Raw genomic sequence first — 14,413 nt, 5'->3', positions numbered from 1 at the left:
CTTCGGACCAGGTGAGCTAAAAACAGCACCTGCTTTATGTCTTACAAAATGATATTTTGTCATCTTCCTCCTTGTCACCTTTTTTCTCTTTGTATTATGTTCACTAAGTCTTATCCTTGTTTTTCTGTAACAGTATCTTCTGGAACTTAAGAAGTTCTGACCACTGGGTCTAGTACTGTATTTTTGCAGAATCATCAATTTTAAAATACAGGTAGTGAGCTATAAGTGGTCTGCAATTAACACTCTCCAAAATTTTTACAGTAGGGGAGGGTGCTTAAATATAATAAACTATTACACAAGAGGGGGGATTATTTAATGATGAATACAGTAAACTTTTACACTAGAGGAGGGGATTATTTATGGATAAATACAGTAAACTTTTAACACAGAGGAGGAGATTATTTAATGATGAATACATTAAACATTTACACCAGAGGAGGGGATTATTTAATAATGAATACAGTAAACTGTTACACTAGAGAAGGGGATTATTCAATAATGAATACAGTAAACTGTTACACTAGAGGAGGGGATTATTTAATGATGAATACAATAAACATTCATACTAGAGGAGGGGATTATTAAATGAATACAGTAAACTTTTACACCAGAGGAGGGGATTATTTAAGGATAAATACAGTAAACTTTCATACTAGAGGAAGGGCTTGGCTCATTTGAGGAAAATTATGGTAAATTTTCAAAGAAGGGGAGGGAGCTTATTTGAGAATAAATATGGTAAACTTTCATATATGGGGAAGGATACAGTAAACTTTTACAATTTGCTGGTTGGTAGGGCCAGAACAAAAATATATTCTATGAATACATGAGCCACGGACCCAGTGTAACTTTGAGCATTTCAGACTTATGTAACACATTTCAGTTTTACTTACAGACATCTTACATACAACTAAACAATATCGAAAACTCTTTATCTTGAAAACCCTGTACACGAAATGATATTAAATAATGGAGAATTATGAAAGTTTCATAAGTACCGTGTAGTTAAACAGCCGGTAAACTCCAGTTATGTAAGGGAACAACGTTGGGTTGAGATACGTGGGGGTGGGTTTACCGTCCACAAAATGACCAGAGCAATTTAACAATTTTTGGTCATGGGCCAGTCATTCCATAGCCATCTATGGATATTTGACAAATTTATCAAGATTTTTTGTTGTCATATTGCATAACGGCGCACAGCACAAATGTACAGACATCATAACAACAATGAAATAGTAGCTTGCCTTGCGATACTAGCCCTACCTCCCATGTTGGCATGCTACCTCCCTCGACAAAAGAGGGCTAAATTTCAGGGGTGATAACTCCTGCAGAAAGCGCAAGTCAGAACTCTGAGATTCTGTATTGTATTTCATGCCTTTTCTAAAATTGTTAAAACACTGATCCAGTCTGGAAATTAAAATCTTCCACTTGTTGATTTTGGAAAAAAGTCCCAGTTTCACTTACTTATTAACACAATAGACACATGTGTTTATCAGTTTTCCTATCTCTGCTTTAATACAATAGTGCTTCAATATCCTTAAGATCAGAGTGGATAACTACTCAATGAAGTCAATCATCAAATCTAAAGCTCAAAGTTTTAAAAAGGTCTGCAAGTTCAAAGAATTAAAAAAAAAATCTGGTAAAAGAATGAGATAATTAAGATAATGGTATTTTTGTGTTTATTTAAATTTTGCATCATTAAATGCAATATCATATGTTGTTTTTCTTCATTTTTATGTGTTAGTACAATGTAAAAGCAATAATTAGAAGCATATGTTTTCACTGTTAGACAAACTTTATGCACAAAATAATGGCATAGATTCTAAAATGTCTATGAAAAAACACTAAAATTATTGTGTTAAAATAAACCTGAACATGACTTACAATGCAGAGATTATGCTAGACTTACTGGAATTGTGTATTTGCCATAGGACTTCAATATAAATTTCTGTTTCTTTGGGTTGTCTGGGTAGAGTTTCTCAGGCTGTGCTAGAGCCACCAACATCTGTCGCTTCAGAGTCATACCAAGTTGTGAGTTCAGGTCCCTCTCGTGGGTCTGCAAAAAAGCCAGCATTTCTGTACAGCCATCTGAATATGACTGAAAACTATGAGGACTAAAAGTTTTTCAATTACATGTATAATAAAATTCTAAAAGTAACCCCATGCAAGTAATTTCTATGAAAAAGTGGGATGGAATGACGGACATAAATTGGACAGACAGACAGACGGACATTTGATGGTGATTATGATATTCCAACCACATCTCTGATCAGGGGAATAAACAGCATTTCTTAACATTTTCAAGGATATGAGCAGACATTATGAGCAGATATTAGATTTTTCTGTATTCAACAATAACATTGATAGGAAAACATTTTACATATATAATATATATACAAATCTAAATGTTTTCTTTTTAAAATCACTTCTTAATCTACAACTGTTCCTCCACGGTATTTTGGAATAAATAGTTCTCTGGTGAATGAATGTTTGAAATTGTTTATAAATTCATACACCTATGACATCAGAAGAGTTCTGACTGAATCAATACAGTGCCTAATTTATAATGGAGGATTATCTGTTAATAACAAGTACTCCTTCTGTCACTTCAAACACATAATTATGTATTTTAACATAAACAACAAAAATTATAAAGAAAAGTAGTGATATCTGGGTAAAGTTACAGAACAATAAAGACTTACAGTCAAGATGTAGTGATCGAGTCCCATTAGTGTGGTGATCTGGTTCATAACACGGTTTGTGGTGTGGATATCGTACCACTGATCGAGAATCTCACTGTGAAGATACTGCATCTTTACCTCTGGGGCAAATACTCGAGGTACTCTGTAACATGACAGTATAGTATAGTATAGTTTATTCAACTTGAAGCCTTACGGCTCATAAGTATAACATAGAAGCATCAACATACACATATATACAATACGTAACTAATTGTTATAGAGGATGAACAAAACAGTAGGCGTAACTGGTGAAAAACATCCGCAAACATTGATTTTAACAACAAAAGCACAATTTGTCAGAGTAGTCAGGGGGTGGACAAAACAATAAACATAACTGGAGACGAGTACCTTAAGTCATTAATAAAAGTAAATAATACAGTTTATAAGAGTAGATAGATAGTAGTTACCAAACAATAAGTATAACTAATATAAGTATCTAGGATTTTTCAAAATCAAATATATACTTTGTGAGAATAATTAGATGATGAACAAACAATATATATAAACAGTAACAACAGTACAACAACAGTACCACAACAGTAACACAACAGTAACACAACAGTACCACAACAGTAACACAACAGTCACACAACAGTAATACAAGTACACACAACAGTAACACAACAGTCACACAACAGTAACACAACAGTCACAACAGTAACACAACAGTCACAACAAGAGCCACACAACAGTAACACAACAGTAACACAACAGTAACACAACAGTAACACAACAGTAACACAACAGTAACACAACAGTACCACAACAGTAACACAACAGTCACACAACAGTACCACAACAGTACCACAACAGTAACACAAGTCACACAACAGTAACACAACAGTCACACAACAGTACCACAACAGTACAACAACAGTCACACAACAGTAACACAACAGTAACACAACAGTAACACAACAGTAACACAACAGTAACACAACATTCACACAACAGTAACACAAGTCACACAACACAACAGTACACAACAGTACACACAATACAAGTAACACAACAGTAACCAACAGACAACAGTACAAATCACACAGTACACACAGTACACAAGTACACACAGAACAAGTAACCAACAGTACCAACACGTACCACAACAGTACCACAACAGTCACACAACAGTACCACAACAGTCACACAACAGTACCACAACAGTAACACAACAGTCACACAACAGTACCACAACAGTAACACAACATTCACACAACAGTAACACAACAGTCACACAACAGTAACACAACAGTCACAACAAACACAACGTACACAACAGTACACACAACATAACACAACAGTACACACAAACAGTCACAACAGTCACAACAGTCAAGCACAAACAGTCACACACAACAGTACACAAACAGTACACAAATAACAAAGTCCACAACAACCACAAGTAACAACAGTCACACAACAGTACACAACAGTCACACAACAGTACCACAACAGTAACACAACAGTCACACAACAGTCACAACAACAGTCACACAACAGTCACACAACAGTACCACAACAACAACAGTACAACAGTAACACAACAGTCACACAACAGTAACAACAACAGTAACACAACAGTAACACAACAGTAACACAACAGTACCACAACAGTCACACAACAGTACCACAACAAAAAAGTACAACAACATACACACAGTAACACCACAACAGTACACAACAGTACCACAACAGTAACACAACAGTACCACAACAGTCACACAACAGTACACAACAGTACAACAACAGTCACACAACAGTACCACAACAGTAACACAACAGTACCACAACAGTACACAACAGTACCACAAACCACAACAACAAACAGTACACAACAGCACAACAGTACCAACACAACAGTACAACAACAGTCACACAACAGTAACACAACAGTACACACAACAGTCACACAACAGTAACACAACAGTACCACAACAGTAACACAACAGTCACACAACAGTACACAACAACAGTCACACAACAGTAACACAACAGTACCACAACAGTAACACAACAGTCACACAACAGTCACACAACAGTACAACAAACAGTCACACAACAGTACCACAACAGTACACCAAGTACAAACAGTACACCAACAGTACACAACAGTACACAACAGTACACAACAACAACACCACAACAGTAACACACAGTACACACAACAGTAACAACAGCAACATCAAGTCACACAACAGCACAAACAGTACACAACAGCAACAACAGTACACACAACAACAGTACCACAACAGTCAACAACGTCACAAGTAAAACCACAAAACAGTCACACACAGTACAACAACAGTCACACAACAGTCACACAACAGTAACACAACAGTAACACAACAGTCACACAACAGTACCACAACAGTCACACAACAGTACCACAACAGTACCACAACAATAACACAACAGTCACACAACAGTACCACAACAGTCACACAACAGTACACAGTCAACACGTCACCACACAACAGTCACACAACAGTCACACAACAGTACCACAACAGTACCACAACAGTACCACAACAGTCACACAACAGTACAACAGTACCACAACAGTAACACAACAGTCACACAACAGTACAACAGTACCACAACAGTAACACAACAGTCACACAACAGTCACACAACAGTACAACAACAGTACCGAAACAGTAACACAACAGTATGTTAACAGTACAACAACAGTCACACAATAATACAACATCAGTCACACAACGGTGCATCAGCTAAAATCTTCAGTTAATTTGGAATGTTGGGAAGGATATTTCAATTTCAATGTCAATCAACAGTCAAGCGATCAACATCAATCACTTGGAATAACATTGATACCAACAGCATTCTAGATCTACTGAAAATTTTGGTGTTTTTTTTTTTTTTGTAAAAGAAATCTTTTGAATAGGAGATACATTAGGTGGGATACTCTTATCTTCCTTAATTTAAAAGATATCTCTAAGCCTGATATTTAAGTTTATTACCTGACAACCCAGGTAGATACAGAAAAGATTGCTGTACTCACCTTGGTTTAAACTTTGACTTTCTCCTGAAGCCTCGTATGTAGCCCTCTCCTCCAAACAAACCCTTTAGGATATCTTCAGAGTAGGTGAGCTGGGGTGGAACATCTTGTACAGGCACCCTGTACAGTCACACAATAAGGTATTCGTGTAGAAAAACAATAAAAAATTCCCGAAATAATAATGAAACCATATTTCAAACAGAAAATTGACTAAATGACTACAAAATATAAACAAAATATAGATTTGCATGAATTAGTATAATAATGATGAAACCTGGTACAAGGAGAATAAGTTCTCAAAAAGAGTATGTATCAACCACTTCAACAACAAGGGCAGCCATACAAATTTAAGTCACGAGGACACCCCAATACAAATCTAGGTCACGATGACATCCCCCATATAAATTTAGATTACGACGACACCCCTCATACAAATTTAGATCACGATGACACGCGCCATACAAATCTAGGTCACAAGGACACCCCCATACAAATTTAAGTCACGAGGACACCCCAATACAAATTTAGGTCACAACAACACCCGCCATACAAATCTAGGTCACAATGACATCCCCCATATAAATCTAGGTCACAATGACATCCCCCATACAAATCAAGGTCACGATGACACCCCCCCTATAAATTTAGATCAGGACGACACCCGCCACATAAATGTAAGTCACTACAACACAAGCCATACAAATCTAGGTCATGACGACACCCGCCATACAAATCTAGGTCAAGATGACATCCCCCATATAAATCTAGGTCACAATGACATCCCCCATACAAATCTAGGTCACGATGACACCCCCCCTATAAATTTAGATCAGGACGACAACCGCCACATAAATGTAAGTCACTACAACACAAGCCATACAAATCTAGGTCAAGACGACCCCCGCCATACAAATGTAGGTCACGATGACACCCCCCCTATAAATTTAGATTACGACGACACCCCTCATACAATTTAGATCACGACGACAAACGCCATACAAATCAAGGTCACGACGACACCCGCCATACAAATTTAGGTCACAATGACACCCCCCATACAAATATAAGTCACGACGACACCCCCCATTCAAATCTAGGTAACGACGACACCCCCTATACAAATCTAAGTCACGACGACACTGCCATACAAATCTAGGTCACGACGACACACGCCATACAAATCTAGGTAACAATGACACCCGCCATACATATTAAGGTACATGTATTTATTTTGTATTAAGAAACAAAATGTGTAATTGATCATATTTTTCAAACAGAAAATAATGTCTTGTCAATAAAAAATCAAGACAAATATTGAGAAAAATTTCAGAAAAAAAAAAAAAAAAAATTTAAAGAGAAAACAAACAACAAGCAAACAGTGACCTTGACATTGACCCAAAAACCCTGCTGACAAACTTTGGTGTTACCTACATATATACAACATGAACTGATAGGAAATTTATAGCCTCTCCCTCCCGGAATTCACTGGTAGGGGACTGTAAAACAGGCCCATAAGCCTAAGTCATCTGACAACAATAACTTACAGCAAGGAAAATGATAATCTTGCAACTTGCAGTAAAATCCCACTAATAATCTGTTACCAATGACGGTAGCTTTGATTAGCAGTAGCTAGCTATAGGTTAACACAATATCAGAAAAGCCAACAAAAAGCATTTAAAGCCAGTGATCTAGTTCCCCAATAGGGAACGTTCATCTCTGTCCCTGGATATCAAAATAACCAAACTTATTTCAGAAATGATTGCCCCACATTCTGTGATATATTTCAGTCCAACAGTTGAACCAGTCAATTTCCTTTGGTGCACCAGGGGTCAAACCAGATTCATTTATATAAATTATGACTGCCCTTACCGATTGCTGTTTTAGGCCATATTTGTTTGAAATCTGCTATGGCCTTTTAAGGAGAAGTAGCATTTTAAGATTAAATGTTTAGCACACCAGACAACGACTGACAAAACATGATGGCACAAGGTCATTTTGACCCTTTGGGTTATATCAAAGTTATTTTTAACTTAACGGTAAAATCTTTATACTCACGGTCGATGTTGTGACACATCATATCTCCACTTAGATTCTGATGGTACGTAGTGAACGGGCTTTGGTTCCCTGGTTTGGAAGTCTATACAGCGCCTCTTATAGTGGTCGGGCAGGATCTCATCTGCTTTCTTATCCCAAGTGTACGAGTAGGCAGCTTTTTCTGTCAGTTAAAGACAATCTGGGGTTAGATGATATATTGACCTCTGTTCTGAGAAAGATGGGCTAAAAACAACTTCGCTAGCCAAGGGTGTTCAATACGATACTCTCCTTTTCACGTGAAAAGGAGAGTATCGTATTGAACACCCTTGGCTAGCGAAGTTGGGCTAAAAATGGCTTTGCATAAAGTTAAATGTCTTTTGTAATTAAATTTCCCATTTTTGGCTAGTATTGGTACTAAATAGCTGTTGAAACATATTCACTATAATATCTTTTATGATAAGAATTTTTGTTTTGGTTTTCATAATAAACACATTTCAAATTTATCATTTATATAGATATCAGGTTTCGATGTAACTTGGTTGTCTACTCTAGGTCCAGTTCCATTCAGTATTCTAATAAACTTTGTGGAATAGCTCTTTATTCTGACACCATTGTATTAGGTAACCCTGAAGCCAAAAATTAGAACCCTTGTACACTTATAAAGCAGTTTACTGATGTACCAGAAACTCAATATTACATTTCCCTGATATTTGACATAAAAAGTCTAATTACAATATGTTTAAAAAAAAAAATGTTTTCCCCAATGATTACCAATTCTGAGTCGGGATCATACAGGGTAACCCCCATTACAGATAAATGTACAGGTGACATTTTAATTTTAACACCATTATTGTAGCAAACCGTGGATCTTACACCTACTGACCATGACTCTCGCTTTTCATCAGGTAAACTTTTTCTTGTGGAATAATGAGATTATACCACTATAATAGTGAAATCAGGACTTCACTCCGACCCGATTATGGTCAGTTTTGGTGTACTTTTATGTATGTTGCACCCTAACTTGACAGATATATCTGTAACATACGCTAATCATATTGAAGTGAAATTTTGTATGGTGAACATATTATTACTGTTAGGTAACTTAGGAATGAATTGCTGGCTGTGCAATAAGAATGCTGGACACTCGCTCCAAAAAACACTCGCTCCAATCATTCCTTTCTCGCTGGACAGTCATGAGGTACACTGTTTGGTGACCGCCTTATATTCCCGAATGCCCTATATATAGTCCAAAGGCTCATTAGTCCCAAGTCCCAACAGTCCAAAGACCCATAGTCCGAAGACCAATAGACTGAAATTAGGTTTTATTGTAACATAGATAAATAGCATATCGGTACCTCATACATCAATCAGTACCAACTGCGACCAACCTGGGATATTCTTGTAACGGAGGAAGTTATCATATATGTATTGACAGGTTAAGCTGATAGGGTTAAGTCACCCTGACCTTTGTTGTCCTCTGTTTACGTGTTCTGTCTCTGGTAGATGTTTTTGTCATACATTGTTCATAGTCACTTGCTTTTTTATCAGTGTCTGTCATGCCTGTGTGCTCCTGTGAATCCTCTGTTGTGATTGGTCCTTATAGTTTTGTACTGTTAAATATCGGGATAAATTCAGGGTGGTTTATCGTATACTGGGCAGTCTGATGGATTAGTTTCTAGTGTGCTGTCACATCTCCCTCGCCAGTACTGATGTAGCATTAGGTCATGTAGGGTCTAAGGTGTGTACTATTAGTCGGGATGTTGGGTTTTAGTTAGGTCGTATTTATAGGGGGTTAGTTTTAAGTTAGGGTGATTATCATATAGCTAGGCCTATGCTGTTGTCCGTTTATATGTATTTCATGTTGTAAATATTAATGTCATCATTAATTAATTGTTAATTGTAGTTCAAGGCGTTTGTTCTCCCTCTATACGACAGATACAATTTACCCATCGAACTTGGGTATGGGTTGTTAGTCCGTTCCGGGTCGTTTCGCTTTAAATCCGATTTGCCCTAGGTTGTTTCATCCTAAAACTAAAATATTTAGGGCGAACAATTGTTTGGTATTTTCTTTTATTTTAAGAACCATTAAGTTGTAAATAACTTCATTAAAATCAATGTAATGTGTTATGATGTTTTCTTGTCTTGATACCTGTGATACCTCCACACGTGTATATGTGTTGTTTTAGGTAATTGTTGGGTGTCATGTTTTGAGACTTTGTTTTAGCTTATCGAACGTGATAATATTTTGAAAAAGTTTTGTTTAATATATTGTTTATTAATATGTTTATTATGTAAAAGAAATATATAAACCACCTGCCAAAAAAAAATGAAAAATTAGGGCGAAACAACCTGGGGCGAACCGGACTTATCGCGAATCGACCCTTAGGGCGAACCGGATTTAGGGCGAACAGACCCGTTACCGTTGGTCCACAGGGGCGAGTTTGACGTACACAAACTGGCAGCAGAACGATTTATCCAAAAACTACCCAAAAACATCTCACAACATGAATACATTACATGAAAACATCATTAGAAATTGATATGTACGTGTATATAACATATCAAATACAGCTACTGATACCTTCTTTTGTTGACTTATCGGCGAGTAGGGTTTTGACGGTGAGGGAGATAACTCTGTATTCTTATCTTGACCGATCTCTACATACTAAAATAATTATGAGTAACTATATTTGTGCCAATTCATTGGCAATTCACCTATGTCATAGTTGTTGTGGCATATTATGTACTGAATAAACATGATATCAACTGGATACATATAGTTCTTTCCACGTGGTCGGTTTTATTGTATGACTGTTTACAAGTAAGAGTTATCTCCCTCGCCGTCAAAACCATAATCGCCGATAAGTCAATAAAAGAAGCTATCAATAGCTGTATTTGATATGTTAATATATACATATCAATTTCTAACAGTGTTTCCATGTAATGTGTTGATGTTATGAGATGTTTTTGGGTGTGTTTTGTTAGTTTTGGGGTGTTTTGGGGTAGTTTTTGGATGTTTTTGGGTAAATCGTTCGACCCCAAACTGGGCCCTAGACGCTCCTGTTACATTCTCAATAACCATATCTTGCATTGTTTAAAATTATTGTAAACACATCAGAATATAAAAGTAATTACTTACTTAATCTGTGTATTCTTGGGACAACAGATCTCAGCATACTAGCCATGATTATTTGTTTTTTTACCAGAAACTATCCTTCAAAGTCATGCTTTTTGTAAATATTCACTGGAAGCCGCCATTTTGCATTGTAATTCAAGCAAGTAAGTCAAAAATTTATGGACGAATTATTTACTTTAATTAACCAGTTTATCGCCGATTCCTTACATCTTGAACAATGCATACATACCAATGGATTATCTAATTGTCATAATACGTTTACGTTTCATTCATACATTAATGGATGATTTCATTCCAACGCTTGGCGGCTTCCCATTATCATGCGGAACCGATTAGACCTCACATCGTTGATTTGTGTTATAACTAATGAAATTATTTTGTAAAAGGGCCAGACAACGGACCAAAACTATACCATTAGTCTGTATGTACACATATGATACCTACTGTCACGTTTAGTGCATAAACCAATATCATAATTTTAACTTCATATAACTTTGCATATTTTGCCAACAGTACTAGTGTTTCGTGAATTTATTTTACGCGTTAATTTTTACCTTACAAACAATTAACGTGATAAACAGCTTCGTTAGTTCAACCAGAGACTTGTATATGATATATACGTCTCTGGTTCAACGCGTTAAAAGTTGCAGCTTTTGTTTTTAGGCGTTAAAATGACTAAAATAACAGACCAATCAAATTTGTTGTTGTATCGTATATCCATGTCTCCCATTTTATTCATTTCGCTGTTATTAGTCTCATGTGATTACATTCTATAAAATGTTTGGTTCGGATACTTTTTTTTACTTTTAATTTGCAATAGTGTGTTTATATTTGCCAATTGTACGGAAGTCGACCACGATTGACGAAACACTGACGAGTATAAGAAAGTCGGAGTAATAAATAGATACAGTCGCTGCTTGTTTCTGTAAACTGCATTTATAACTTGGTATGTTGCGGGTATCATCTCACAAAGATGAAAAAACCTAGAAAATCACTGAGCAAATGCAACCTTCATGTCGGTGAGTGAAGACACATCTCGGAACATGTCTGTAGACAATGTGACATCGTCAGAATGTACCAGTATGTGACGTCGTCAGAATGTACCAGTATGTGACGTCGTCAGAATGTACCAGTATGTGACGTCGTCAGAATGTACCAGTATGTGACGTCGTCAGAATGTACCAGTATGTAACGTCGTCAGAATGTACCAGAATGTGACGTCATCAGAATGTACCAGTATGTGACGTCGTCAGAATGTACCTGTATGTGACATCGTCAGAATGTAGCAAACTGTGATGTCGTCACAATGTACCAAAATGTGTCGTCGTCACAATGCACCAGAATGTGACGTCGTCAGAATGTATCAGTATGTGACATCGTCAGAATGTACCAGTATGTGACGTCGTCAGAATGTACCAGTAGGTGACGTCATCAGAATGTACCAAAATGTGATGTCGTCAGAACACAGTTAGAATCACTGACATTTCGACTTTCCTGTAAGCCTAAAAGTTGTCATGACTGTCGTCGGCAGTGATGACATCTGAGTGACTTAGTTAGAGGGTTGAAAGGGTAGGACGAAATTCCGAAACGTCACAGGTGTACAATAGTTCGCACGTGCCCAAATTCTAAAGCGTTATAGTGTTCAATAGTTGCACGTGACCGTGCAATAGTCATATTAGCCGTGCAATAGTTCAAAATACAGCGTATGTGTATAGTTAAGGATAATCAAACACGTTATCTAATAAATCTGAATACATAAATAAGCAACAGAACGAGGCACATTGAAACAAGAAAAAGTTTGAGGTTCATTGCATGAATCGAATATTGATACAGTCTGATTTTAAATCGGTTTTCAGAAATATCAACGTTCTCTTTGACGAGTTGAACTGCAGAACCGAATCGGGATTCACACATCGTAGACATACGTTGAACTGACAAGCTCGCCAATGCGAAGAGATTGTCAAAACCTCTCTCCTCGAAACCTCTCTCCTCGAGTCCGCCGTATATCCCGCTGCCATCCGAATGCTGATATGTAAGGGTGCAACTGATTGGTTAATCTGATAAAGTTTAACGCGTTAAAATAATTGTGAACGTGATAAACCGTGTTTCTCCCGCTAAATGTTAACTGCATTTAACGCGTTAAATGTAAAACAATAATAACGCGTTGGATTCTTACGTATATTATCTCGTTTTTTTGACATGATCGGCTTTCATAAAGTGCCGTCGTTATACAGAAGATAATATGTACTTTGATTTTAAATGCTTATTAAGCACATTGCTGCAGTAAGGTGTTTATATAATGTAGGACAGCAGTGATAAGTTCATTATGAAGAGTCATTCATATTCATTAAAATCACAATATGGTCTTACCAACTCAATACACCACGGTCTGTTGTTACACGCTGTTTCAAAATAGCCCTGGTGCCTTGAGAACATTAATTGTAGCAACACATGTGAACCTGGAAATACAGGCTACCATCAGTACCGTATAATTTAAAAAAGAGCAGGCACTTTTTAAAAGTGTATTATCTAATTATCGTAGTTTATTAGAATAAGTAGAAGCTATTTCCAAGAAAATGTTGGGTTTTGGTGTGACGGTTATACCTTATAGGATGTAAAATGTATATGTCAGTTTATTCACTGGCGATGCTGGAAACGCCGTCTGTGAAAGAATATCTGAAATCGTGATAATGGGAATAATTCCTTGAATATCAAATCAATTATATTAGCCGGGTTTATCGTCCGCGTAAATAGTCATTGACATTTTGAGGTTGGGTCTCATTGTAGTAGTTGGTGACTTCATCACTGAACAATATACGGGATCAGCCCGCCGCATGCTATCGAAACTCCTGCTTAACGCTCAGCACATTTGGAGTGGGACGACTGGTTCGCCCGTTGTCAGTATAATGTGACCGGATGGGGTGTGCTGCTGGGTGTCTTTGGCTGTATGCTTCAGTGAGGTAGCACTATAAATCGGCAAAAGTTCCGGCCTATCACAAGGAGACTTAACACGAACATAACGCTGCCTCCCAAAACACACATACGCATTCACCACACACATGCATGTCGCACGCACGGGAGGCCGTCCTTAGATGACCTTAGCTGTTAATAGGACGTTAAAAAAATAAACCAAACCAAAGCTATCCAGAGCAATAAGGCTAAAATGTCTTGCCCAATGACACAAACACGACAGCACAGACCTTCCTGTAACCACGACAGAACATACCTTAGAATCAACTATGAGATTTAAACACTTTGTGAATTAGGGAAGCATTGGTGTAACTATCATGAAATGGAACATTTACAATAAGGAAAAGGAAATAATTGACAGGAACGGGTAGAGTGTGACTTGTACATTGTGTTTTATAAAATACGTTCTCTCTCAATCAGCTGACGGAGAATGCTTCTTTGGCTCATTTGAGTTGTGGATTATCACGCCGGCGACCCGGGTTCGATTCTACTTTGTAGCTCCATGTTGATAGTAAC

General features: G+C 37.2%; 1 protein-coding gene across 1 annotated transcript in view; it reads right to left on the bottom strand.

Annotated features, from left to right (window-relative positions):
* LOC117329302 (39S ribosomal protein L28, mitochondrial-like) overlaps positions 1-11,073 on the bottom strand; it is a 55,750-nt gene extending 44,677 nt beyond the window's left edge. Inside the window, exons 1-5 of the mRNA XM_033887192.1 lie at positions 10,931-11,073; positions 7,813-7,972; positions 5,761-5,877; positions 2,700-2,841; positions 1,907-2,053 (exon numbers count right to left, since the gene is read on the bottom strand). Of these exons, the coding sequence (XP_033743083.1) occupies positions 1,907-2,053; positions 2,700-2,841; positions 5,761-5,877; positions 7,813-7,972; positions 10,931-10,976 (612 nt within the window). The 5' untranslated portion in view covers positions 10,977-11,073. The remainder of the gene's footprint in view (positions 1-1,906; positions 2,054-2,699; positions 2,842-5,760; positions 5,878-7,812; positions 7,973-10,930) is intronic.
* Between the last annotated feature and the right edge of the window lie 3,340 nt (positions 11,074-14,413).

This window comes from Pecten maximus, chromosome 6 (assembly GCF_902652985.1).
Source record: "Pecten maximus chromosome 6, xPecMax1.1, whole genome shotgun sequence".
NCBI lineage: Eukaryota > Metazoa > Mollusca > Bivalvia > Pectinida > Pectinidae > Pecten > Pecten maximus.
Note: the sequence above shows the minus strand (reverse complement) of the source record. Positions and strands in the feature narration are given on the sequence as shown.